Source organism: Geotrypetes seraphini, chromosome 3, assembly GCF_902459505.1.
Source record: "Geotrypetes seraphini chromosome 3, aGeoSer1.1, whole genome shotgun sequence".
Lineage (NCBI taxonomy): Eukaryota > Metazoa > Chordata > Amphibia > Gymnophiona > Dermophiidae > Geotrypetes > Geotrypetes seraphini.
Genome location: NC_047086.1, coordinates 285,207,286 through 285,234,190, shown reverse-complemented (window position 1 = coordinate 285,234,190; position 26,905 = coordinate 285,207,286). Strand labels below are relative to the sequence as shown.

The window sequence follows — 26,905 nt, the reverse complement described above, 5'->3', positions numbered from 1 at the left end:
GGCATCAGAGACAGAAGAACCATCAACTCAGTTGTGATTTATGTATACTGTATGTACTTGTATTGCAAGACCTTGCTTGTACATTAAGTTAAAATTTAATAAAATGTTTTGCTTGCAAAACACTTGCATACCAAGTTACTTGCAATCCAAGGTTTTACTGTATTTGCTAATAGCAAGCTGTGGCTAATAAAAAAAAAAGTCAAATATCTCAGGAGTATTTTTAAGCTCCTAGTATTCTCACAAAGACTTCAAGCACTCCTAGAAACAAGGTTAAGAAAATGTTTTCATACCTTGGATTTTTTAATAGGAGCTATAATTATTCAGAAAAACCTCCAAAATTGTCTATTTTGTCCTTTTTTTTCTTTGCACAATCCAATACATATAAAGCAAAATATATTGAAAAGAATTCTTTAAATAGTTTACTTAGCTTAAGTCCAAGTGGATTCATGTTCCAGCTCAAACACCGCAGTAATCCGATCTTCAACAATTCAATCTGGGCAAACTTCTATATTCTCTACAGAGTTTCTCCATTTCACATCATCGCTTCGTCGGGAGCTGACCACCCCAATTTCTTTAGATTTCTTAAATGGTGCTGTTATTCTCAGTTCATATGCTACAGTTTTTTCCTCCATTTTTTTATAAGTGGGTGAATAGATTATTTATTTAGTTTGTTTTGGTCATTATTGATTCTTTTGAACATTTTGGGTAGTAGATTTTGCCACTAGAGGATGACATAGACATTATTGGTATCTTAGAGACCTGGTGGAAAGAGGATTACTAACAGATTGTAATAGTCTTATATTAATTATGGCAGTTTCCATCCAACATATTTGAAAGACATCTTCCATTTTCAGAATTTCATAGGTAGAGAAAGCCATGCAGTATGAGCTATCAACTTTATTTTAAAAGGTTATCTTCATATTTTAATTAACATGGGTATCCCCATGAGGTAGTATAGGGAGCCTATATGAGGACCTTGTACAACAATAGAGAGCGATTATTTAAGTCTAAGCATGTCATCTATCAAAGTGCCTATAATGTTTTAAATTATATACTAAAATAAATGCTCAAAATTCCATATCAACATATTTTATCATTACATCCATATTTTCAGGATCTAAGGACAGAATTTGTATACAAAGAATGCTGAACATGGGAGAGGGGTAGGGAAGGAAAGGGGTAATGCTGGATTCAGGGGGGTGGTTAGGGTAAGAAAATGGAGATGGACACTTGAGAAAAAGGAAGGAATGATGCTGGACAAGAGGAGGTAAGAAAGAGAAGAAGCGATGTGGGTTGTAAATAAAAACGGTTCCTGTATTTGTCTTCCTCCCAGCTGTCCAGGAAATCAGCACAGCAAGTAGGCATGCACAGAAGGCATTAGCATTAATAAAATTACCCTTCCCACTATACTAACACTGCTGGGATTGCAAAAAGGCAGAGTATGGCGTCAAGCATGTCACTTACACTGCTTTCACGTCTGGTGGAGCAAACCAGAAGTAAAAGCAGTATAAGAAATTACTTAGTATACCGTATACTCAGTCTCCCACAGGAATCATAGGGCTGCAAAAATGAAGTGCTGGAGCTACATATGCCTGCAGGCTACATATTGAAGACCACTGCTATTGTTATCTGCCTTCATTTTCTATATATGCTGTATATTTAGTGACAGAAAATGAAAATATAAATGCATACTATATTTGATTGGGTTTATAGTGCTCTTTATTTCATTGTAAATGCATGGAATTATTCTGCTCCTACAGCTATTGTATGAGTAAGTTTTCTTAGTTTAAACATGTCAAGAGCTCCCTCTATTGCTTCGGAGGGAAAATTACAAGAAAACATGCTCCATTAATTTTGCATCCTCTTCACTTGAAAGGATTTCCCACACTTCATCTTGTGATTTGAGGATTGAAATGATCTTTTCAGATAAGTCAATGTGCTTATGGTCTGAACACTCCTTTGCGATCTCTGTCCATCCTTCTAGGGTACAGATAACATCACTTAGAATAACATTTTCCAATACATCTGATGAAGAAATACAAAAAATAATACAATCAATTACTGTTGTTGTTTGGATGAGATGTTTTGTGTTATATTGCTTTTTAATAGGCATTACAAATTAACCTTTTAGATCCAAGGAGGTGTTTTTAGAGGCAGTCACGTGTTCTGGAATACATATAAAAAGCAGCAATTTTGGAAAGGAAAAGTGCATGTATACTTTTCCTTCTAAAAGCATGTGCAACCAGCAGTAGCAGACACACATGGATATTTAGGGTCTAATTTTAGGACATCATTCTCGGCAGCCACCTAAGAAGCGGCTGCTGATCACATGTCAATCATGCATCAGCAACCTTTGCAGAATCACAGCTAGTTTTCCTGACAGACACCATCTAGGGCAGTGTTCTTCAACCACCGGTCTGTGGACTGGTGCTGGTCCGAAGAAATTTCCTGCCGGTCCGCAGGGCCAGCATGTGCATTGGGCCCTGGACAGTGCTCTTCAGCCACTGGTCCATGGTGCGATTGTTGCGGCGTTGTCTTCGGGCCAGCTCCCTCTTCCTCCATGCTGCAGTGCACAAAGCCGTGGGCAGAGGCTCCTATGTGCGTTCTGCGCCTGAACCGGAAGCCTTCTCTCTGACGTCACGTTGTCAGAGGGAAGGTTTCCAGATGAAGCGCGGGACGTGTGAGAAGCTACTTCCCACAGCTTTGTGCACTGCAGCACTGAGGATGAGGGAGCTGGCCCGAAGATAACACCGGGAGGCAGGCTAGAAGGCAAGGCACAGCATGGAGGGAGGGAGACAACAATGGTAGGGGAAATGAATTTATTTTTTAATTTAGTGATTGATTTACATCTGCTGTCTGTTTAGGAAGAAATGCATTTGTTTCTTTTCCTCTGGGGTTGTACTGTATGCAGAGTTTTGCACCTTAGAATTTGTTTGTATATTAGTACTTTTAGTTTTTGGTCCCATATTTGCATCTGTATTGTGCTAGGAAGGAATATTGAGAAGTATACAGTGTGCTTTGTGTAGTTTAATTTTGTGGTTAACCATTATGTGTTGTTAATACGATTATATTGTGTGTGTGTATATAAGAAAAATGAATGGAAAAAATGGTGTTACAATTAGTACTATTATGGGGGTGGGGTCTGGGGTGGAGATGGGTGGAGTCTGACCCACGACTTAGCCCAGTGTTCTTCAACTGCCGGTCCACAAAATAATTATTTTATTTATGCCGGTCCATAGGTGTCAAAAGGTGAACACTGGTCTAGGGGAAACCACACCCACACCATGCCTTGGGTATCTGTAAGCACCCCTAAGTATCTCTGTAAACACACAACAGACGCCTACAATGTAGGTGTCCTTCCTCACCTGAGTTTGTGGGTTTTTTTTTTTAGAAAACGTGCATACCAATTGGCTGCCAGAACTACCACAGCCTAAAATTGGGATGCACACAGAATCAAGTCCTTAATATATACTTACTCTGAAGCAGGCATATGTCTCTGTCTTCCAGGTTATGCATGTATACTATGAATAAGTACTAACATTTGCCCACAGATTCTATATAGGTTGCCCACAGCTGGGCACCCAATTTGGACACAGAGCCCAGATGCATGTGCAAACTAATTTATCAATTGGGTGCTAACAACCAATTATTAACATTAATTGGAGTTGAGTGGACCTTAATTGGCACGAATTTGGATTTGCATCTGCATATACACTGTTCTATAATACTGCACACCCAAAATGTCTCACACATAACCCATAAAAGGGCGAGACCATGGGAGGGGCATGAATGGGTCAGATGTGTTCCAAATAGTTAGGTTATGGATACTGGGGTTATATGTCCAACATGCATGCCAGGATTTACACCAGGTTTCAGCTAGTGAAAGTCCTCACGCCAAAGGTTGACATGGAAATCCACTCTAAGGGCTATTCTATAGTATAAAGGGTGCTCAGAATTTCACAAAACTTCATGGCCATATATGTGCATATAAGATTGTGCGTAGGCATTGCCTGGATGTAATTTTGGTAAAACTGAGTCCAAGTTGCGACAAATATATATTTTATAATATGCAAATGCATAGAACACATGCACACATTTAAACCTTCTTCAGAGTAGGTGTAAATGTGACTGACTTAGTGGCATGCAGTGACCAGGGCCTGCATTGGGGGCGGGGGGGGGAGGGGCATAGGCTAATAGGGCAGCTGCCCTTGGGCCTAGAGCTCCAGGGGGCCCTACGTTCTGGGCAACTCTTCCTCTTCTCCCAAGTTCCATCAGGCTCGGGATGGCCTTCCACCTTCTGCCCTCACGCTGCCTGCATTGGTGTCCAGAGTCCATACAAGGCCTGGCACCGGTACTAACTTTAATGACAAACAGCCTTCGAAGTTATCACCTCATGAAGACCTATTCGTACTGCCCCTCTGATACATGCATGCATAACTTGTAGTTATTCTATGGTTTGGAATATATATGTATATTAGATTATAAGATTTTTCTTGCTTGTGTATTCTCATATATGCTACCAGATATTTCTTTCGTTATATGTATGTGATACTTTTGTGCTTCTGAAATAAAGGGCTATTTCAGAGAGAAGAGGTATTGGGTTATTGTCTGGGCCCAGATGTGATTGAGTGAATATTTCTTGGGCATTGTGAAGGAAGTTGTAGTGGCTATGGCGTGAAGTTACCTTAGGGGTCTTGGGTGTGACTTCTGGGGGCCCCTACAGTGCATAGGGCTAAGGCACTTGAATTAAGGCATTAAGCATGTCCCTAAGTCAAGGCTAAAGTTTAGAAAAATTACTCAGAAATATTTTACCTTCTCCCAGTGTGTGTATTTGTTCTAACAACTGAAATCCTTCCTCCTTGTGATCATCAAAGATAAGGGAAAGAACAGTGAGCCCCATGGATAATGCTGGGGGCTTTCCATTCCATTCTTGCACTAGACGGTGAATTAGATCTGCACTAGGACAGTTCTTCATTAAAAACAATAGGTCATCTAAAAATTAAAAACAAATACAAAATGTACTATGCATGTAACATCTTTCTATCAATAAAGAAACTCTTTTTATATAATAATTTTTTTCCTTCTTACTACCCAGAGATGCACTTATTCCCAGTTTCTGCATATATTCTTAGATTCAAAATAATATAGGGGTCCTTTTACTAAGGCGCGCTAGTCAATTTAGTGCGCTAAATGCTAACGCATCCATAGAATATAATGGAGGCATTAGCGTTTAGCATGCGCTAAACCGGCTAGCATGCCTTAGTAAAAGGACCCCATTGCATCAAAAGATTAGTTTCTTACCTTTGCTAATCTTCTTTCTTGTAAATCCATACTCTGTTCCTGGTCAAGTGGGTTATGCATCCCATATTGTGAGACTGCTTATAGGAAGCCTCATTTATATCATTTTTCTGACTCTCCCCTCTTATCTCAGGACTGTCCTCTGGTCTTCAGTCTGTGCAAAAGCAGACAGTGATACCTGTAGAGGAAGGGGTATGGAGAAACTCCCTGCAAACAAGTCTAATCTACTCAAAACATGAAATTTCATAACAATCGTGAACAATTGAAACAGGTCAACAAACAGTATAAACCTGAAAGAAACTATGTTATAAGGAGATGCAGCCTGCACTAACAGAAGGAAATGCCACTGTTAGGGACCCCGAGGTAAAGTGCATAACATGCTTGGAGGGTACTCTTAGAAAGTCTGGTCAAGAAACCATAAGTTCAGCTTACGAACACTTATCGAGACAATTGGGAAATCAGCAACTCCGAGGATGGGTTCCAGGAATAGAGTGTGGATTTACAAGAAAGAAGATTAGCAAAGGTAAGAACCTAATCTTTCATTCTTGTACAATCCCACTCTATTCCTGGACAAGTGGGATGTAACAGAACAGTCCCGTAGAATCAGGGTGGGACTGATGAGTCTGCTGCCAGAACTGAAGAACTGAAAAAAGCATTGGCCACATCAATCCTGTAAAACTTCATAAAAGTATGCAAGGAGGACCAGGTAGCAGCTCTGCAAATCTCAAGGGAAATCACTGACAACTCTGCCCATGAGGAGGAAAGCCTTTAGTAGAATGAGCCCTCACAGAAAGCAGGGACTTCTTTCCAGCAGCAATGTAGGCAGGTGAAATAGCTATTTGGATCCATCTTGAAATGGTAGCTTTCGAAGCCAGCCTGCACCAGTACGAACAGGTGGTCTGATACCCAAAACTTATTTGTGTCCTCCAAATACCACAACAAAAGTCTGTACACATCCGGTGATCTCAGCACCTGGTCATGCTTTCTCTATCCCGAGGGAGAAAAGGTAGGCAACTGGATCTTCTGGTTGTTGTGGAAACTAGAGACCACTTTCAGAAGAAAGGAGAGAACAGTGTGCAGAAACACGCTGGAATCTGAAGAAAAGGATCTCTGCAGGATAAAGCCTAAAGTTCAGAAACCCTGCAGGCTGAAGTTATAGACACAATGAAAACTGTCTTAACAGTGAGATCCATTAAGGACACCTGTTCCAGAGGCTCATAGGGTGGATGAGCAAGCAACTGGAGAACCAGATTGAAATTCCAAGTCGGGCAGGGTAGCTGTAGGGGAGGATGAAGCTGAAATGTGTCCCTAAGGAACCTGACAACATCCATATGAGCGGCCAAAGAGCTCTCAGAGACTTAGGACCAAAACAAGAAAGACCAGCGATCTGAACTCTCAGAGAGCTAATGGCCAGACTCTTTTCCAGCCCGTTAGTTACACTTTATGTAACATAAAGTCTCATTTCAATAAATATAAATTATGTTTCATTGAAATGTTTCATTGAGCGCTACCTATAAATAAGGTATCATTGTACTTTATACTTAAAATTTAGAAAATAACAGCAATTTAGTTTTCAAAGTTTTTCCCTGCGATCTTTCATATTTATCCAGTCCGAATAAATTCTGTCAAGATCTGTTGAGCCTACATCTTGAAGGTGACTCTTAACACGCATCAGCATTTCCAAATGCTCTAAATGTAAACGATTCCTTTGTTTAGTCTTCAAATTGTTCATTAGACAAAAATCACACTCACAATCTGACCTAGATGCTAAGAATGTAGCACCAATGTCCATCAATTTTGCTAAATCTGCAAATTGATCATTCTGAAATGCAAATTTTGTCATATCTGGAAAGCTGTTTATCAGATTGCTTTTGATTTTTTTCTGCAACAAGGAATTTAAAGCCATTGTATTGCTGAATAATAACACTTTCCTCCAGAAGAAATTGTTTATACTTTAAACAAAGAGATCTGATATGTCCATTTCCGAAGTCAAAGTCACATTGTGATATTGCTGTACAGTCAAAAGCAGACCATTCCTCAACTTCATTTTCAGGAAATCTTTCACCCAGATGCAAACATAGGATGTTGATGAAGGTTAATATGGAATTAGTATCCACTGAAACTTTTTCTCCAGACCTCATCCTATTGTCATGAAGACTGTTGACTTTATCACTCCACTTAACCTTATCGCCTAAGTATTGCATTCGAAGTTTGTTCAATTTACCCTGTGCAAGATGATAAGCTTCCAATGGTGTCAAACCACATTTTTGAAATGCCATGGTTAAGGAAGCCAGTTCTGATAAGACATCATTCAAAACTTCAAGTGTAATATGAAATTGTTCACTGTTCAGCTTCTTATAGCAGTACTTTGCAATAGGATCATTATCTTTGTCTTCTTCAAAATATTTTAACAGGGGATCATAATTTCAAATAATTGCTTTAACCAGCACACTTCATTCAGAGGTCTGAAAGCAATTGATTCACATTCAGATGCATCTGCTACTTCTTGAAATTTGCATCATTTAGTAGAAGACCAACAGAACACCGTGTACACAGTTCTCATTACAGTTTCTACTTCTTTCATCAATTTTACTTCTTTCCATGAATCAGAAAGTCCCAAATCTTCCCGATGTGCAACACAATGTTGCTGCACTAAATGTGGAATGTCTTTTCTCAGCTATGCTGCAACACCATCTATTTTGCCCAACATAACAGAGGCACCATCAGAGGTGAACATAACCATTTATTCAGGTCAAGTTCATGTTTCCTATAGAATTCCCTAATTGCTGTTACTATTGATGTAGCATCACATGCTTCCAACTTTAGCATCCCACCAACTGATGTCCTCATTGAATTGACTGGTCGATACTTAAAATAGAGTATTAAGTACTTGTTGACAGAAATGTCTGTGCTTCATCAACAGTTAACGTACGATATGTTGCTAATTTAATGTCTGCCATACAATCATCTTGCATGATGCCATTGATAATTCCAAGAAATTCAAACGCATAGTTTTTGCTTCTCCAGCTATCAGGTATACTAACATACTTCACCATGTGCTCATTGATATCTTGAACAGAGAGCATTGAGATATTCATCTTAATGGCCAGCACAAAACTGTCGACAAGAACCTTAATTTCATCAGGACTGGAACGCTTCCGTTCATTACTAATTTGCCTGTTTTCTTTTTTGGATGGGCTTTCAAGCAACATGTTTACCAGTCCACCTCTTAAATTCAGATTTTTACTTCTGAGTTTCCTAATACTGTCGGTATGAGATTTTCTTGATAGATGGCGTTTCAGAAAGTCCAGTTTCCAAACATCATCCTATATTTTTCCAGTAGAGAATTTTCCAGTTGCTTTGGCATCTTGACAATAACAACACACAACTCCATCGTCTTCGTCATAGGTAAATATTTCACACAGTCGAACACGCATTGTATTTCAAGATTCCAGTGTCTCCGTTTCAACAATTTCTTCAAGCCATTCAGACCTAAAAGCTGTTGTAGCTCTCTTGCGTTTTACACTTTTCACCATTTGCGGTTTAGACATTTTAAGAGTTATATCTGGTTGCAATTTAATAAATGAATACAGTTATACAACCGCAATACCACGCTGCACACTACGATTCCACGAAATAAACAATATGGCAGAACTTCAGGAAGTCAAAGAATCGGAAGTGTTTCATATCCTATGGGCCATAGGCTATGGCCCTATGGGGCACGTGATGTGTCAAGTTCAACTGCCAAAGATAACGGAATCATGTGAATGACTTAAAATTTATATTATAGCGCTTCAATAAATGTGATAAAAGGGAAATCGGAACAGCTGATCTTCTGCAACATTTCATTTTAGCAGTGAAAATCATTTTAGGCAAAAATTTATTTTTTTGTGTGCGCTATTTTAATTTGTGTGTACGGGTTCGGCAAGTTGTGAGCGCGTGCACAAGCGCACAGCTTAGAGGGAACATTGCTGATTATGTCACTCTGGGGTGCTCTCTTTATTGAAAATGTGGTCTTCTCTTTACATTTTTGAGCTTTGAATTTTCGCACCAGAGTGATGTCATCATATCGGTTTTTTGAAGAAAGATGCCACTCTCATTTTTGATGCAGCAGTTGGAACAGAGGTGAGCTTCTGATGCAGCAACAAATACAAAACAAGGAGGAAGGCTATTAAAATGGTGTGTGGTCTACTTATTAAGGTGTATGGGGACAGACTTAAAGATCTCAATCTGTATACTTTGGAGGAAAGGTGGAAGAGGGGAGATATGATAAAGTCATTTAAATACCTACATAATATAAATGTGCATGAGTCGAGTCTCTTTCATTTGAAAGGAAACTCTGCAATGATAGGGCATAGGATGAAGTTAAGAGTAATAGGCTCCGGAGTAATCTGAGGAAATACTTTTTTACGGAAAGGGTGGTAGATGCGTTGAACAGTCTCCCGGAAGAGATGGTGGAAACAGAGACTGTGTCTGAATTCAAGAGGGCCTGGGATAGGCACATGGGATCTCTCAGAGATAGAAAGAGATAATAGTTACTGTGGATGGGCAGACTAGATGGGCCATTTGGCCTTTATCTGCCATCATGTTTCTCTATGTTTTTATTTAACCCAAAAAATTTAATACAAAATACTGTATGTACTCGTATTGCAAGACTTTGCTTGTTTAGAACAGTCACTACACTCCTGCAGTGTCAGAGAGAGAGAGAGAGAGAGAAGAACCATCGGCTCAGCTGTAATGATGTGATGTGTGTATACTGGCTTCTCCATTCCTTTTCCCTCCCCCACCGGCAGCTTTTCTTTCTCTCCCTTCCCACTACTCCACCTGTGCAGCATCTCACTTTTCCTCCTTTCCTAACCCCCCAGCCCGTGCATTTGTCCTTCCCAACCCTTTCCCAGTACGTGCAGTGTCTGTCTTTCCCAACTCCCTGAACATCTGTCCTCCCTGCCTTCCCAACTCTTTACCCCCTGTAGTGAACCATAAAGAGGAGGACCCAGGCCCATAAGCCACTCTAACCACTACATTCATGGTGGAAAATGTGCGCTCCCCCAAACCCTACTCTACTGCCATATAGGTGCCACCTGCAGCCATAAGGGCTATCGGGGTTGTAGATAGGTGAATATAGTGGGTTTTGAGGGGCTCACCATGACCTACAGGAGAGTTCTGGTGAGGTGTTTATGTGGTACCCTTTTTCTGAAGTTCACAGCAGTGCCCTAAGTTGCCCCATTGCTGTGTTGCCATGTCTGGGTGGCCAGTCCATCACTTTGTGGCCCCTCCCTCGTCCAAAAGGTCTTGTTTTAGGTGTTTTGGTCTTGGACAATTTTTTTGATGTGACTGTGGTCTAAAGATATACGTACTAGCAGGACGTAGAAGTAGATGATTTCCGAAAAATATATCTTTTGGACGTACTTTTTGAGAATAGACATTTTGAGGCTGCCGACTTTGGGCGACTAGCAGCTTACACCTAAATCGGACTTGAACGTTTTTGATTATGCCCCTCCACTGGTCTATCTGGTGCAATTCCTGGGTTCTTAGTGCCAATTTAGGAGGATCAGACTTAGTCAGGTGAATATTAGTCAGAAGAGGAGTGTGTGGCGCATTGGTTGGAGCTACAGCCTCGGCTCTCTGGGGTTGTGGGTTCAAACCCCGCACTACTCCTTGTGACCCTGGGCAAGTCACTCAGTCCTCCATAGCCTCAGGTACGTTAGCTAGATTGTGAGCCCACCAGGACAGATAGGGAAAATACTTGAGTATCTGATTGTAAAACCGCTTAGATAATTTTGATAGGCGGTATATAAAAACCTAATAAACTTGAAACTTGAAGATGTCCTCCAGAGGTGTAACCTGTTTTCATCCATTATGATGTGCCTAGCACCTATACAGAAAATACATCATAAGTAACACTGACTGATATTATGCTCTTACATTTTTTTGCAGCCACTAGGGCAAAATCAATACTGGCCAATGCATCTGATACCAATGCAATACTGCAACTGTGGAAAAAGTACTAAAACTTTGAATTTAGATGAAAAACCTTACTCGTAGACTAAAGGAAAGTCCCAAGAAGCAGGTAGCACTTGAGATGAACAGGGCTGAAGAAAGCAGGTCCAGGCAAGAAATAGAAGTGACTATCAGTATTGCACAATAAAACACTTTATTTACCTATTTATTTATTTACAGGTACTTAATATACTGCCTTTCAAGCTTTATTGATAAAACATCTTTCTGTATATAAGATGTTATATCAATAAAGCAGTTTTTGCCATACATTTCCTGCTTGGACCTGTTTTCTAGAAGAATAGAGGGACAGAAAAAATACTGAAACTTATGGAGGCTCATCAGATACTCAGTTTTCAGCAAATAAACATGGCAAACCACAAGAAGGGAAAGTTCTAGAAGCTTTGAAGTCAAGCTCCTTCCATACATGGTCTGATGATGTTGCTCTTGTATAAGATCTGCTATATTGCTTATCATCAGTGAAAATACCTTTGTATGTTTTCTGAAGCTGCACATTGCTACATTTCAATCCACTCTAAATTGATAGCAAAGAAGCATTTTAACCAGTATTCAGGATAAAATCACTGTCAGCATACAGTAAATAGGAATACTTTGCTTACAACTTATTCCTATAGTCCTATATTCATACTTTCATGCTGTCCTTCTAAGAACAGAAAAAACCCAGCTCTTTTCATATTTTTCACGCTGTGTTTTGAATATAACAAACAGACATTCCTTATTATGTTTTTTTATTACTATAATTTAAAAATCTGTTCTAATCTACAACCATATCCTTATGATTTGCTTATTTTTGTGAACATAAAGAAAATTATGCAGATAATTACCTAAAGAAAACTGTTTGCACATGTTTATATACTCCATTACACCATAAATTTGACCTTGTAAACACATACAGAAACCAGCTTTCCTGTGAACATTACAATACATGTAGATAATCTGAGCCAAAGCCAGGCATTTGGCCCTGCTGCGTGGCTCCTTCTCGCCATAATCCAGTATCACATCTCCAAGTGCCTCAGAAAAGGTCAACCTAAAAAAATATAGATGACAAAATATGAATCTAACTTTTGAAAATATATAGTACTAGTAGTTTTCAAACTGCACACACATTTTAGGATCGGCTTACTTTTTCAATGTTAGAGATCAATATTCACAAAAAAAAAAAAAAAAAAGCAAAAACCTCCCAGACCCCAAGAGGTAAAACCAGATAAGGGGGAGAGACAAGAGCAGGAATGGGCAAGCTACACAACACAATCTGCAAATAATTTTTATATATATACGGGAGTAGAGACAATTGCAGTGAATGGTAGAGTGTGTTTTTTTGATTTATTTATATCTTTTTTCACACTTAGCACTGTTGGGTGCACTTTATCACTAAAAAACACGGAGTAGAGCCCGGGGATGTTTCACAGTTAACACTCTTCTGGGTGTAAGCCAAGTGACAGCCTGTACCACTGGGAGTTTCCAGTGGGTGGCTGTGTGACTGAGGGCTCTCCCGTGTATATATAAAAATTATTTGCAGATTGTGTTGTGTAGCTTGCCCATTCCTGCTCTTGTCTCTCCCCCTTATCTGGTTTTACCTCTTGGGGTCTGGGAGGTTTTTGCTTTTTTTTTTTTTTTTTTGTGATTTTTTACCTCCCAGCCATTTTCGGGTTTTGTGATTTTTCTAGAGATCAATATTCAGCAGACTGGCTGCTTCTTAACAATATTGGGATATGAATATATTAACTAGTTTAAGATTGATTAGTGCATTCTAAGAACTCATCATCTTATTCACAAAGAGATTCATAAGAGAAGAATATGTTTCAAATATCCTTCTATCTAGAGCAGTGGTCTCAAACTCAAACCCTTTGCAGGGCCACATTTTGGATTTGTAGGTACTTGGAGGGCCTCAGAAAAAATAGTTAATGTTTAATTAAAGAAATGACAATTTTGCATGAGGTAATACTCTTTATAGTTTATAAATCTTTCCTTTTGGCTAAGTCTTAATAATAATATTGTAATTTATAGCTAAAGAGACATAGAAGACTTGAAGCGGTCCAGAGGAGGGCGATGAAAATGATAGGAGGCTTGCACTAGAAGATGTATGAGGAGAGACTAGAAGCCCTAAATATGTATACCCTAGAGCAGTGGTTCCCAACCCTGTCCTGGAGGAACACCAGGCCAATTGGGTTTTCAGGCTAGCCCTAATGAATATGCATGAAGCAAATTTGCATGCCTATCACTTCCATCATATGCAAATCTCTCTCATGCATATTCATTAGGGCTAGCCTGAAAACCCGATTGGCCTGGTGTTCCTCCAGGACAGGGTTGGGAATCACTGCCCTAGAGCAGTGATGGCTAACCTTTTTGAGCCCGAGTGCCCAAACTGCCGCACAAAACCAAAGAATTTCCTCAAAGTGCCAGCACGTCAATTAAACCTTAATAACAAGATTTTAGTATCTAAAAACTCTTTATAAAGTTGCCTGAACTATGTAACATCATTTTTAAAGGTTGGAATCTTTGTATTGTCAGAGAATCAATTTGATTCACAATCCTTTGGTTTTCATTTCAATTTATTGGCAATTTATAATGTTTTAATGATTTCATTCAATTTAATGAATTTAGGAAGAATTTGATTCAGTTACACAATATATTTTAAATGTATTATTCACATAACATGTCAAATGTATCCTGAGTAAAAAAAAAGATAAACTTCTTAAAACTGTTAACTGTGTCAAGACTCGGTGTGTATTCCCAAAGAGTCTATACATGTTTTTTTGTAAAATTTACAATCAAATTAGAAAATAGTTAAATCATTACATTTCTAATAATATGATGTAAAGAAAACAAAAGAGCTTTCAATTAAACCAACCGTTTTTATTGGAAATTCCAGATTGGAATACAACAGGGCCATGTAAAGTCCCTTTTTTAAATAACATCTTTAAATAATATTTAAATAACTTAGAAAGTGTCTTAACTGCAAACTGAAAACACTGCTTCATGTAAACATATGCATTGGGCATGCTCTGAAAAAAATTAATGTGATTTTTGTTGTTGCATGCATGCTGATAACTTGTCAATCCTTGGCTCATAGTGCGTTAATTTCAGAGCAACACATGCAGCACTCATGTCATCCGTTAATCTGTTTCTAGCATCAGATTTTATATGATTCAAAGCCGAAAACAGCTGCTCACAAGCATAGGATGACCCAAACAAAGTAAGAAGAGCAATCCCAAGTGCTTTCATGGACTTAAAATTGTCTGGCAGAGAATTCCACGCTTTTAGGATTTCATTTTCAGAACTGCTAGCAGTGATTTCATTTGTCACCCTTTCACACTCAATACGTTCAAGAGCCGCACGCAGGTCATTGAATTTACTTTTCCAGATAGAGCTTTCTTGAAATTCCAGTAGCTCCATTTCCAAATTTTGAATATCCAACCACTGTAAGCAGGAAAGATCAAGATCTTCAAATGTGGACTTTTCTGGGGAAGTTATAAATGAAAGGGTTGTCTCCATCTTACGGAACTGAGAAAATCTTTTACTAAAATTCTCCTTTGCTTCGGCTACAATGGTGGAATATGCTTTGTGGATTTCCTGGAGTTTTTTATGACTGTCCACAAATGTTGTAGAATTATCCAAATGTATTTTTAGGTTGGGAAAATATTTTAGCTGTCCACTCTCAAGGACTTTTTCAAAAACATGCAATTTTCTCTCAAAAGCTTTGATGTCACTAAACATGCTTTCTGCTGTTTTTCCCATGCCTTGTAATTTTTTGTTTAGTACATTAAAGTGGTTAGTAAAATCTGTAAAAAAGATGAGGTTGGTAAGCCAGGCCATGTTGGTGAGTTGAGGATAGTCTTCCCCCTTTTCGTTCATAAATAGCCTAACTTCTTCCAAGCAGGCCACAAATCTCTCTAACACTCGTCCTCTGCTCAGCCACCGGACATTATTGTACATCAGTAAAGTGTTATATTGTGCCTGAACCTCATCAAGAAGGGCTTGAAATTGTCGAAAATTAAGAGCACGCGCCATGATGAAGTTCACCATTTTTGTTACATCTTTGAGGACATCGTCAAGTTTTTTGCTGCTTTCTTTGGCGCAGAGAGCCTCTTGATGTATTATGCAGTGAAATTGAATCAGTGGATGTTTTGCTTCCTTAGCAAAGAAATGAATGAATCCTGATGTTGTCCCCACCATGCTAGGTGCTCCATCGCTAGTAACTGAAACCACTTTTTCTGGACTTATGTCTAGTGATGAAAAAGCCTCCATCACAGCATTGTGGATATCTATCCCTTGTGTTCTTCCAGGCAAAGACAGCATTTTTACCAGCTCTTCTCTCATGATGTCACCAGTAGCATAACGCAAAATGAGCGCTAGTCTTGCATGGTTAGTAATATCTGTACTTTCATCCAAGCACATGGAGTAGAAGGGTGCTTTTTGTAAGTCGCAAGTAAGCTGTTGACTAACATCAGCAGCCATTCGCAGAACCCTATCTTTTGCAGTATTTCTGCTTAGCGGCATCTCAGAGATGCGCTGCACAATTTTATCCTTGTTTTGGAAATCATGGAAGAGTGAATTACTCCCAGCCAAAATTGCCTTTTTGATAAAATCTCCATCAGAGAGGGGCTTAACATGTTTTGCCATGCACAGTGAAATTTGAAAGCTGGCAACTGTAAGATGATTAGTTTTTGAAAGATAGTTGCTAAAACTAAGAGACTGGGAGTGATATTTCTTTAATTTTCCTACAAGGAACTCTTTTCTTTGAGCTAAACCAAGTTCAGCAACACTGTTATGGTTTGTCTCAAAGTGACGTTTGACACTTGATGTGCGAGACACAACACTTTCATTACACATAATACACAATGCTTTCCCACTGCGTTCAATCACTCCATATGTCTCTGTCCAGGCCTCTTGGAATGGTCTTCCACTATCTGTTTTTGCTGTACTCATTTTCTTTTTTCAAGACTTCAAGTCTACAAAAAGATAAAATTTGTATAATAAAAAAAATCTAATGAAGTGCTGTATACAAATCCGTCCCCATAAAAAAATATGTGATTGGGGAATTTTACTAATTGTAGACATCCGTTTTGGTCAAAAAATATACTGTCCGGGTGAAAACCGGACTTGTGCAACCTGAGTGTATGGGAAAAGGACTTTTATTTTTCATTATTGGAGCCTTTGTTATTTTATTATGATGTTTACAAAAGCACTGTGAAGGGCCACATATACACTTTACTGTTTTTTGCTATATTGAGTTTTCCATAAGGTACAGCACAGAGGATTAGTGTGTTGGTTGTTCACAGAGAGCCCAGCCCTCCTCTCAGCTTACTGAACTTCTCTATGCAATCATCATAAGCAGCTTTTTTATTTCCTCGAATTTAGCATGTCCCCCATGGAAGATACAGAGGTTTTTACAGAGGAGCACATTATTAGACACATTAACATCCCCCCATATCCTCACCTCTCTAGCATGGGAGCACTAGGAACTGTTCCTGATTACAGATGTCACATGTGGAGTCACACTACAGCCTCACTGAGTTCCTGTGACAGACTCAGTGTGAAGCTTCTCTTCCTCCCCCCACTTCCCCCTCACACACTGCCTGGCTCATAGGATACTAAGGGGAAGACAGGCAGGCTAAACATCCACTCACAGGACTGCAGCCAGCACAGGAGGATGGGCCGCGGCACACCGGGACAATGCCCGGTCCTCCCAATGGCCAGTCCGGCCCTGTTGCCAGGTGAGCTGCAAAGCAGACACCGGCACACTCGCCTCCCGCCGCGCCGCATATCTTAATTGCGGACCTTCCCGCGTGCCAGCTGCAAGGCCTTCGCGTGCCACAGCTGGCACGCGTGCCATAGGTTCGCCATCGCTGCCCTAGAGGAAAGGAGAATCAGGGGGGATATGATTCAGACGTTCAAAAACTTGAAGGGTATTAACGTAGAACAAAATATTTTCCAGAGAAAGGAAAATGGTAAAACCAGAGGACATAATTTGAGGTTGAGGGGTAGTAGATTCAAAAGCAATGTTAGGAAATTCTACTTTATGGAGAGGGAGGTGGATGCCTGGAATGTGCTCCCGAGAGAGGTGGTGGAGAAGAAAACGGTGACCGAGTTCAAAGAAGCATGGGATGAACACAGAGGATCTAGAATCAGAAAATAATATTAAATATTAAACTAAGGCCAGTAGTGGGCAGACTTGCACAGTCTGTATATGGCCATTTGGGGGAGGATGGCTGGAGAGGGCTTCAATGCAGTGGCATACCTAGCATATGCGACACCCGGGGTCCATCATTTTTCCCCCCCCCATCTGTACAAAAAAACATGATTTTTAGTAACAAGCCACATGTCACACATGAGTACCTAGGAAAAGGCAGCATCTTACATATTGCAGTGAGCAGTACATCAATACACCCATTATAAAACTAAACAAGCCAGACCAGTACAGATCAATCCTACACCGTCAATCCTAACAGAAAACCATGTCTTTTGAACACACAGAACACAGAAAACACCTTCACTTATGGAATATGTCATCACAAACTTACACTTCCCCCTTTTACAAAACTGTAGTGTGGATTTTAGCCACGGTGGTAACAGCTCTGACGCTCATAGAATTCTGAGCATCAGAGCTGCTACCCCCACGGCTGGCGCTAAAAAACGCTCTACAGTTTTGTAAAAGGGGGGATAAAATAGAAATACATAGACAAAGGTTAAATTGAACCAGCAAGAAGCTGGACTCTACATAAAATGCAACACACAGAAACAGTGACATTTTATTTATTTTATTTATTTATTTAATTTTCTATACCGTTCTCCCAGGGGAGCTCAGAATGGTTTACATGAATTTATTCAGGTACTCAAGCATTTTTCCCTGTCTGTCCCGGTGGGCTCACAATCTAGCTAATGTACCTGGAGCAATGGGGGGATTAAGTGACTTGCCCAGGGTCACAAGGAGTAACGTGGGTTTGAACCCACAACCTCAGGGTGCGGAGGCTGTAGCTTTAACCACTGCGCCACAATCTCCCCTATGTCTCCTAAAGCAATAAATAAATAGAAAATTTTTGTTCTACCTTTGTCTTCTCTGGTTTCTCTTTCCTCATCTTCTTGTTACTGTCTTCCTTCCATTCACTGTCTGCCATCTCTCTGCCCCTCCCTATATGGCATCTTCTCTCCTTCTATGCCCCTTCCAGAAACTGTATGCCCCCCCCCCCTTTGGTCTGGCATCCATCATCTTCCCTCTGTTCCCTCATGGTCTGGCATCTTTCTCCTTTCATCTCTTTCCCCCCCCCTTGTGTTTTTTAGCATCTCTCTCTTCTCATTTCCTCCACTCAGATCTGATATCTCTGTCTCCTTCCCCGTTCTCTGGCATCTCTCTCTCCTCTCTTTCTTCCCTTTCCTTCTCTGGTCTTCCTTCTTTATTTTCTGCTCCGTTTAAATTAAATTCTTTCTTACTATGCAGTCCTCAGTTTCCCTCTTTTCACTCTGTCTACCCACAGCATGCCACCCCTTTCCTTCACCCCTCCACTATCTCACTAACTCTATCTTCTTCCCCCATCCAGCATATGTCCTTTTTCTTTATCCCTCCTTCCATCCAGTATGTGTTCTCTTTCATTCAGCATTTGCTCTCTCTTCTCCCCATTTCCATCATCTGACCTCTTCTCGCTCCCCTTTCTACCCACTTCCATCATCTGCCCCCTTCTCTCAATCTCTCCATCCACCATCCCTTCCTCACCTTTCCGATTTTGGCAACAAGATCTGCATCCCCCCCCCAAACAACAGGCCCGGTCCAACAAACCTCCCTGCCCTGTGGCCGGCGATGTCTAAACTGCCTTCTTACAGCAGCCGGAGCGTTGTAGTTGCATATGGCTGCCGTAAAGGTCGTCTCTGATGCAACTTCCAGTTGTGTCAGAGATGACCTTTACGGCAGCCACACGCAGCTTCAATGCTGTAGCTCAGGGGTGTCCACACTTTTTGGGCTTGCGAGCTACTTTTAAAATGACCAAGTCAAAATGATCTACCAACAATAAAATTTAAAAAAACACAAAGCACACTTTACGCAGAGAAAATGTTAATTATCATTCCTATTCTGGGGGTTTTTCAAAGAGGTCAAAGCAGATGACTCTATGCACTGTCACCTCAGTAACAACCATACAAAAATAGACAAATATACCCCCTCCCTTTTTACTAAACCATGATAGCAGTTTTTAGCGCAGGGAGCTGCGCTGAATGCCCAGCCCAGCTCTCGACGCTCATAGGTTCCCTGTGCTAAAAAACGCTATTGTGGTTTAGTAAAAGGGGAGCCATAGTGCAAAATATAGACAGCAGATATAAATTCAGACACATTTTGATCACTAAATTGAAAATAAAATCATTTTTCCTACCTTTGTTGTCTGATTATTTCATGAGTCTCTGGTTGCACTTTCTTCTTCTGACTGTGCATCTAATCTTTCTTCCCTTCTTTCAGCCTGTATGCCTCCTCTCCTCCAGACCTCATTCCCTCCACCAACTTTTTCTTCCTCTCTCCATGCCCTTTCTTTCTCCCTGCCTCCCTTTCTTTTTTTCTCTCTTCATGCCCCCTTTCTTTTTTTCTGTTTCCCTTCTGTCTCCCTGCCTGCCCCCTTTCTTTCTTTCTCCCTGCCCTCCACCAAGCCACTGCTGCCACCATCGGGGAACAGGCCCCAAAGCCGCCACCGTAGCTGCCCCAAGCTCTCTCTGCTTCCCTGCGTCGGGCCGACCAGCATTTCTCTCCCCGACGTCAATTCTGCCATCGGAGAGGGAGTTCCGCCCAGCCAGGCAGCGATTGGCTGGCCCGAACTTCCTCTCCGACAGCAGCTTAGGGGGGTGCACAGCCGGCCAGGTCTTGAAAATGGTCAATCGCCAAGGGCGATCGACTCATCTGCCTTGGCGATCGACCATTTTCTGGACCTGGTCGGCTGTGCACCCCCCTCCCCCCCTAAGGCTGCACCTGGGGCGGACCTCCCTCCCCCCCTTGGTACGCCACTGCTTCAATGGCTGAGAAGGTGTAGATGGGATGGAGTAGGTTTTGACGGAGATTTCGGCAGTTGGAATCCAAGCACAGTATCAGGTAGAGCTTTGGATTCTTGCCCAGAAATAGCTAAGAAGAAAAAATTAAAAAAATTGAAATTGAATCAGGTTGGGCAGACTGAATGGCCATTCAGGTCGTTAGCTGCCGTCATCTACTATGTTACTATGATCAAGAAACTGTTTTATTTTACTTTTGTGATTATGATAAACATACTGAGGGCCTCAAAATAGTACCTAGCGGGCCGCGAGTTTGAGACCACTGATCTACAAAACATAGAAACATAGAGTATGATGGCAGAAAAGGGCCGTCAGCCCAACAAGTCTGCCCACTCAAAGAACCCTCCCTCAACAAGAACCCTCCTTCTAAGCATTTCCCCGGAGCGAACCCACATGTTTATCCTATTGTCTCTTGAAGTCGAGCGCGTTACTGGCCTCAACTACCTGACATGGAAGACCATTCCATCGATCAACCACCCTTTCAATGAAGAAGTATTTTCTGATGTCATCATGAAATCTCTCACCCTTGAGTTTGAGCGGATGCCCTCTTGTTGCCGTGGGACCCGTAAGGAAAAATATATCTTCCTCCACCTCAATATGGCCCGTGAGATATTTGAATGTCTCTATCATGTCTCCCCTTTCTCTGCGTTCTTCGAGAGAATATAACTGCAGCCTGCTTAGACATTCTTCATATGGGAGATCATTAAGTCCTGAGACCATCTTGGTGGCCATACGTTGAACCAACTCCATTCTCTTCATATCCTTTTGATAATGTGGCCTCCAAAACTGAACACAGTACTCCAGATGAGGTCTCACCATGGACCTGTACAACAGCATTATAACTTCAGGCTTTCGGCTGATAAAACTTCTTCGGATGAAACTCAGCATTTGTCTAGCCTTGGCTGAAGCTTTCTCCATCTGATTGGCAGTTTTCATATCTTCACTAATGATTACACCCAGGACCTGTTCTGCGACAGTTCTTGTTAAGTTTTCACCATTCAGGGTGTATGTTCTGCAGGGGTTACCTCTACCAAGATGCATAACCTTACACTTTTTGGCATTAAAATTCAGTTGCCAAGTATTAGACCATTGTTCCAGTAAAGTAGGTCCTGCCTCATAGTGTCGGCCTCGGTTGCGCTGCCCATCCAAGGACTTGATACCTGCGTCATCCAAGGACTTGGTACCTGAAGACTCAGAGAGGTCCAGAGAGAATAAAGCTGTGAAAGACATTTAGCAAAGTACATTTAGCAAAGTACTAAAAACCGTAAAAGGGCAGTTCTATAATCCAGATGCCTGCATTTACTTACCCTTTGCACATGTAGAAACATAGAAAATGAAGGCAGATAAAGAATATATGGCCTATCTAGTCTGCCCACACATTATCTACCCTCCCTTTCACTTTCTTAGAGATCCTATGTACTTGTCCCAAGCTTTCTTGAATTCAGATACAGTTTTCATCTCCAGCACCTCCACTGGGAGGCCATTCCATGAATTTACCACCCTTTCCCTGAAGTGTCCGTACAAGGGCTCCATCGGTGATGTTACCCATGTGTGAGAATATCTACCTGCTGTCCCTGGATAACACCTGTAACGGTAAGTAACTGTGCTATTTGGAACTCCAATAGTTGAACATTAAGCCAGTGCTCGGCAGACTTCTATGGAATGTGCCCTGAAAATTGCAAGGACAGCTCAAGATCACGTATGGGTATTTTTGTATTTATTTACCACCTTTTTGAAGAAATTCACTCAAGATGATGCACAGCAAGAATAAGTCAAACATAGGCAATAGGAATAATTGTGCAAATACCCCACTCATACACTAGAAGCAAGGGCAAAGTGGAAATGTCCAATCAAGATGGTGCACAAAAACAGTGTCTTTCAACTCATCTGATAAATCCAATGGTCTTTATTAATCCAAAACAAAATCGTACATCCAAAGCAACTCAATGACTCGACATGATCACGTTTCGGCCATCCGGCCTGCATCAGGAGTCTTAGAAGTCTTTGGGTAGCAAGTAGTCTTTAAATGGCAAATGGTCAAAAGTGAAACAATCATACCATTGCTCCAAGTCTGTAAATGCTGCAAAACCACACAACCTCATGTTCTTTACAGATTTTACTAACCACTTTAATGTACTAAACAAAAAATTACAAGGCATGGGAAAAACAGCTGAAAGCATGTTTAGTGACATTAAAGCTTTTGAGAGAAAATTGCATGTTTTTGAAAAAGACCTTGAGAGTGGACAGCTAAAATATTTTCCCAACCTAAAAATACATTTGGATAATTCTACAACATTTGTGGACAGTCATAAAAAACACCAGGAAATCCACAAAGCATATTCCACCATTGTAGCCGAAGCAAAGGAGAATTTTAGTAAAAGATTTTCTCAGTTCCGTAAGATGGTTACAACCCTTTCATTTATAACTTCCCCAGAAAAGTCCACATTGAAGATCTTGATCTTTCCTGCTTACAGTGGTTGGATATTCAAAATTTGGAAATGGAGCTACTGGAATTTCAAGAAAGCTCTATCTGGAAAAGTAAATTCAATGACCTGCGTGCGGCTCTTGAACGTATTGAGTGTGAAAGGGTGACAAATGAAATCACTGCTAGCAGTTCTGAAAATGAAATCCTAAAAGCGTGGAATTCTCTGCCAGACAATTTTAAGTCCATGAAAGCACTTGGGATTGCTCTTCTTACTTTGTTTGGGTCATCCTATGCTTGTGAGCAGCTGTTTTCGGCTTTGAATCATATAAAATCTGATGCTAGAAACAGATTAACGGATGACATGAGTGCTGCATGTGTTGCTCTGAAATTAACGCACTATGAGCCAAGGATTGACAAATTATCAGCATGCATGCAACAACAAAAATCACATTAATTTTTTTCAGAGCGTGCCCAATGCATATGTTTACATGAAGCAGTGTTTTCAGTTAAGACACTTTCTAAGTTATTTAAATATTATTTAAAGATGTTATTTAAAAAAGGGACTTTACATGGCCCTGTTGTATTCCAATCTGGAATTTCCAATAAAAACGGTTGGTTTAATTGAAAACTCTTTTGTTTTCTTTACATCATATTATTAGAAATGTAATGATTTAACTATTTTCTAATTTGATTGTAAATTTTACAAAAAAACATGTATAGACTCTTTGGGAATGCACACCGAGTCTTGACACAGTTAACAGTTTTAAGAAGTTTTATCTTTTTTTTTACTCAGGATACATTTGACATGTTATGTGAATAATACATTTAAAATATATTGTGTAACTGAATCAAATTCTTCCTAAATTCATTAAATTGAATGAAATCATTAAAACATTATAAATTGCCAATAAATTGAAATGAAAACCAAAGGATTGTGAATCAAATTGATTCTCTGACAATACAAAGATTCCAACCTTTAAAAATGATGTTACATAGTTCAGGCAACTTTATAAAGAATTTTTAGATACTAAAATCTTGTTATTAAGGTTTAATTGACGTGCTGGCACTTTGAGGAAATTCTTTGGTTTTGTGCGGCAGTTTGGGCACTCGGGCTCAAAAAGGTTAGCCATCACTGCCCTAGGGCCTTTTAGCCGGGCGGTCCGCCCAGCTGTCATCTGCCGCTGCTGAACATTAAAAAATCCCCAAAAAAAACCGGCTTGGAGATTTCAGCCCCTAGCGAACTTATGCTCCGGGCTCTAACGTGTGCGTGCAGGCTTCTCTTCTCTTCTCTTCCCTCCGAAACCGGAAGTTATGTCCGGGGAGGGGGGGGAGAGAAGGGAAGCCGGCACGCACATGTTGAGAGCCCTGAAGCAAGTGTTCGCTACGGGCTAATGCGGGAGACAGGTTAGTGAAGCATTTGTTCTTGTTCCTGCCGGGTCCTGCCTACTTTCTGTTTCCGCGAAGGCAGGACCCGGCAGCATTTCCCCCAATAGGTTGATCACGATCTTGGGCTGATCAGCCTTCCTCTTCCCGACGGCAGAATTGACGTCGGGAAGAGGAATGCTGGTTGGCCGAAGCAGGGAGAGCTTGGGGCCTGTTATTGGTGGTGTTTGGGTCCTGGTCCCCGATGGTAATGGCAGTGGCAGTGGCTTGGGGGAGGGCAGGGAGAAAGAAAGAAAAAGGGCAGGCAGGGATACAGAAGGAAAGAAGAGAAACAGAAAAAAATGAAAGGGAGGCAGAGAGAAAGAAAGGGCAGGGAAGAGGAAGGAAAAGTTGGGGGGAAGGAATGAGGTCTGGAGAAGAAGCATACAGGCTAAAAGAAGGGAAGAAAGATTGTATGCACAGTCAGAAGAAGAAAGTGCAACCAGAGACTCATGAAATCACTAGACAAGGTAGGGAAAATGATTTTATTTTAAATTTAGTGATCAAAATGTGTCTGAATTTATATCTGCTGTCTATATTTTACACTAAGGTCCCCTTTTACTAAACCGCAATAGAGGTTTTTAGCGCAGGGAGCCTATGAGTGTCGAGAGCAGCGCTGTGCATTCAGCGCAGCTCCCTGCGCTAAAAACTGCTATCGTGGTTTAGTAAAAAGGGAGGGGGTATATTTGTCTATTTTTGTATGGTTGTTACTGAGGTGATAGTGCTTAGAGTCATCTGCTTTGACCTCTTTGAAAAACCCTGGAATAAGAATGATGATTAACATTTTCTATGCATACAGTGTGCTTTGTGTTTTTTTTTTAATTTTATTGTTGGTAGATCATTTTGACTTGGTCATTTAAAAAGTAGCTCGCAAGCCCAAAAAGTGTGGGCACCCCTGCTCTAACACTATCAGTATAAACCAGTGGTCTCAAACTCAAACCCTTTGCAGGGCTACATTTTGGATTTGTAGGTACTGGAGGGCCTCAGAAAAAAATAATTAATGTCTTATTAAAGAAATGACAATTTTGCATGAGGTAAAATCTTTATAGTTTATAAATCTTTCCTTTTGGCTAAGTCTTAATAATAATATTGTAATTTATAACTAAAGAGACATATGATCAAGAAACTGTTTTATTTTACTTTTGTGATTGTGATAAACATACCAAGGGCCTCAAAATAGTACATGGAGGGCCGCATGTGGTCCCCAGGCTACGAGTTTGAGACCACTAGTATAAACTATGTGATCTTTTGACTTCTAAAACAGAAAGCTCTGTGCCGACTTTTTAACATTCAATGTAATATAAATGTCACTGTGTTTTCTCAACAAGGAAAATCAATTTAAAAAGTTGCCACCCGCAATCAAAGGGTGCTTTAACTTATCTGGAAATGATCGCAGCTATCCATATAATGAAGGGTGCCTTACCTGAGTGCTTAATTGAATGGTAAAAAGTCTTGTATTGCACAGAGCACTTTTGAATAATTTATATATATTTGCACAAAAACGAAAAAAAAAAAAAAAAAAAAAGTTGGTAAAAATATATAATGTTTTTGGGTAATGCCCACAGTGCGCTTTAGGGTGCACGCTGTCTATGGGATATACCCAGGTAAAAACCTAAGAGAAACTTAAAAGGTTGTTCCCCAGAAACCCTTGTTTATTGTCAAGTATTATTGTATATTAAAGTAAAGTGCTATGAGCTATACTGAAACTTGGGAGCAGGTCTTTTGGGAGGACTCAAATATTGGAGTTTCCATTGAAGACTGCTCCAGTCCAACAAGATCATTCTAGCTATGATTGGGACACCGAACATAGAAGTCTGCCAGGCACTGGCCTTACTTCTCAACTACTGGACTTGCTGCTTAAGCATAGCTAAATTGTTTTGATTTCATTCTCTTTCCATATAGGGATCCTTTGTGCTTATCCCACACATTCTTGAATTCCATTACTAGAATTCAAGAATGTGTGGGATAGGAACCCTTTCATTTGCAGTCTTTGTTTCTTTCACCTCTACTTATTCTCTGAATTTCTCTCTTCACTCTCTGCAACTGACTTTTTCTTCATAACATTTTTCCATCTTCCTTCATCCTGCCCTTCTTCTGTAACCTTTTCTCTTTAATAGAATGCTGTGGTAGCTGGGTTAGTCTACTTATACATAGAAATAAAACAAAACATAAAAAGAAAATATAATGATATCTTTTTTTAATTAGACTAACTTAAAACATTTATTTAACTAGCTTTTGAAGGCAATACCTTCTTCTTCAGATCAGATCTTGAATTCCCTTTCCATTTACACTCTTGCTACTTTTAACTTTCTCTACACCTCCATCCTCCTGGATTTCCTCTCTTCCTGCCCCACCCCCAACGGTTATTTCTCCTCTTCTTTTAGTTATGGGATTGCACTTATTTTTTCTCCTTGGTGCAATGGTTCACTATACTGGATGGAAAACTGAAATTTTTCTACTACTAGATGGCTCCATCACACAGAGATGTTGCAAAGTAACTGGGCCATACAAACCCCAAGCAAAAATCAAGATTTGTCTAACTTTTTGAAGCACAATCATGTGTTTGTGTGTGTGTATGTGTGTGTGTGTGTGTGTGTGTGTGTGTGTGTGTGGTGAGGTGCCTGTAGGTGTCACCTATATGTAGATACAGTAGGATTTGGGTGGGTTTTGGAAGGCTCACATAATCCACCATTAGTAGTTAAAGCAGAATATGGGTATGAA

The 26,905-nt window shown here is 40.4% G+C and overlaps 1 protein-coding gene across 6 annotated transcripts in view; it reads right to left on the bottom strand.

The window, feature by feature from the left end:
* Positions 1–269: 269 nt before the first annotated feature.
* CLHC1 (clathrin heavy chain linker domain containing 1) overlaps positions 270–26,905 on the bottom strand; it is a 172,528-nt gene continuing 145,892 nt past the window's right edge. For 5 of the 6 annotated variants that reach the window (XM_033937450.1, XM_033937448.1, XM_033937451.1 and 2 more), the window contains 3 exons: positions 12,141–12,343; positions 4,813–4,992; positions 274–2,025 (listed from right to left, as the gene is read on the bottom strand). In XM_033937450.1, the coding sequence (XP_033793341.1) occupies positions 1,829–2,025; positions 4,813–4,992; positions 12,141–12,343 (580 nt within the window). In that variant the 3' untranslated portion in view covers positions 274–1,828. Of the gene's footprint in view, positions 2,026–4,812; positions 4,993–12,140; positions 12,344–26,905 lie in introns of all 6 variants that reach the window. The other variant, XM_033937453.1, reaches the window with a different exon arrangement.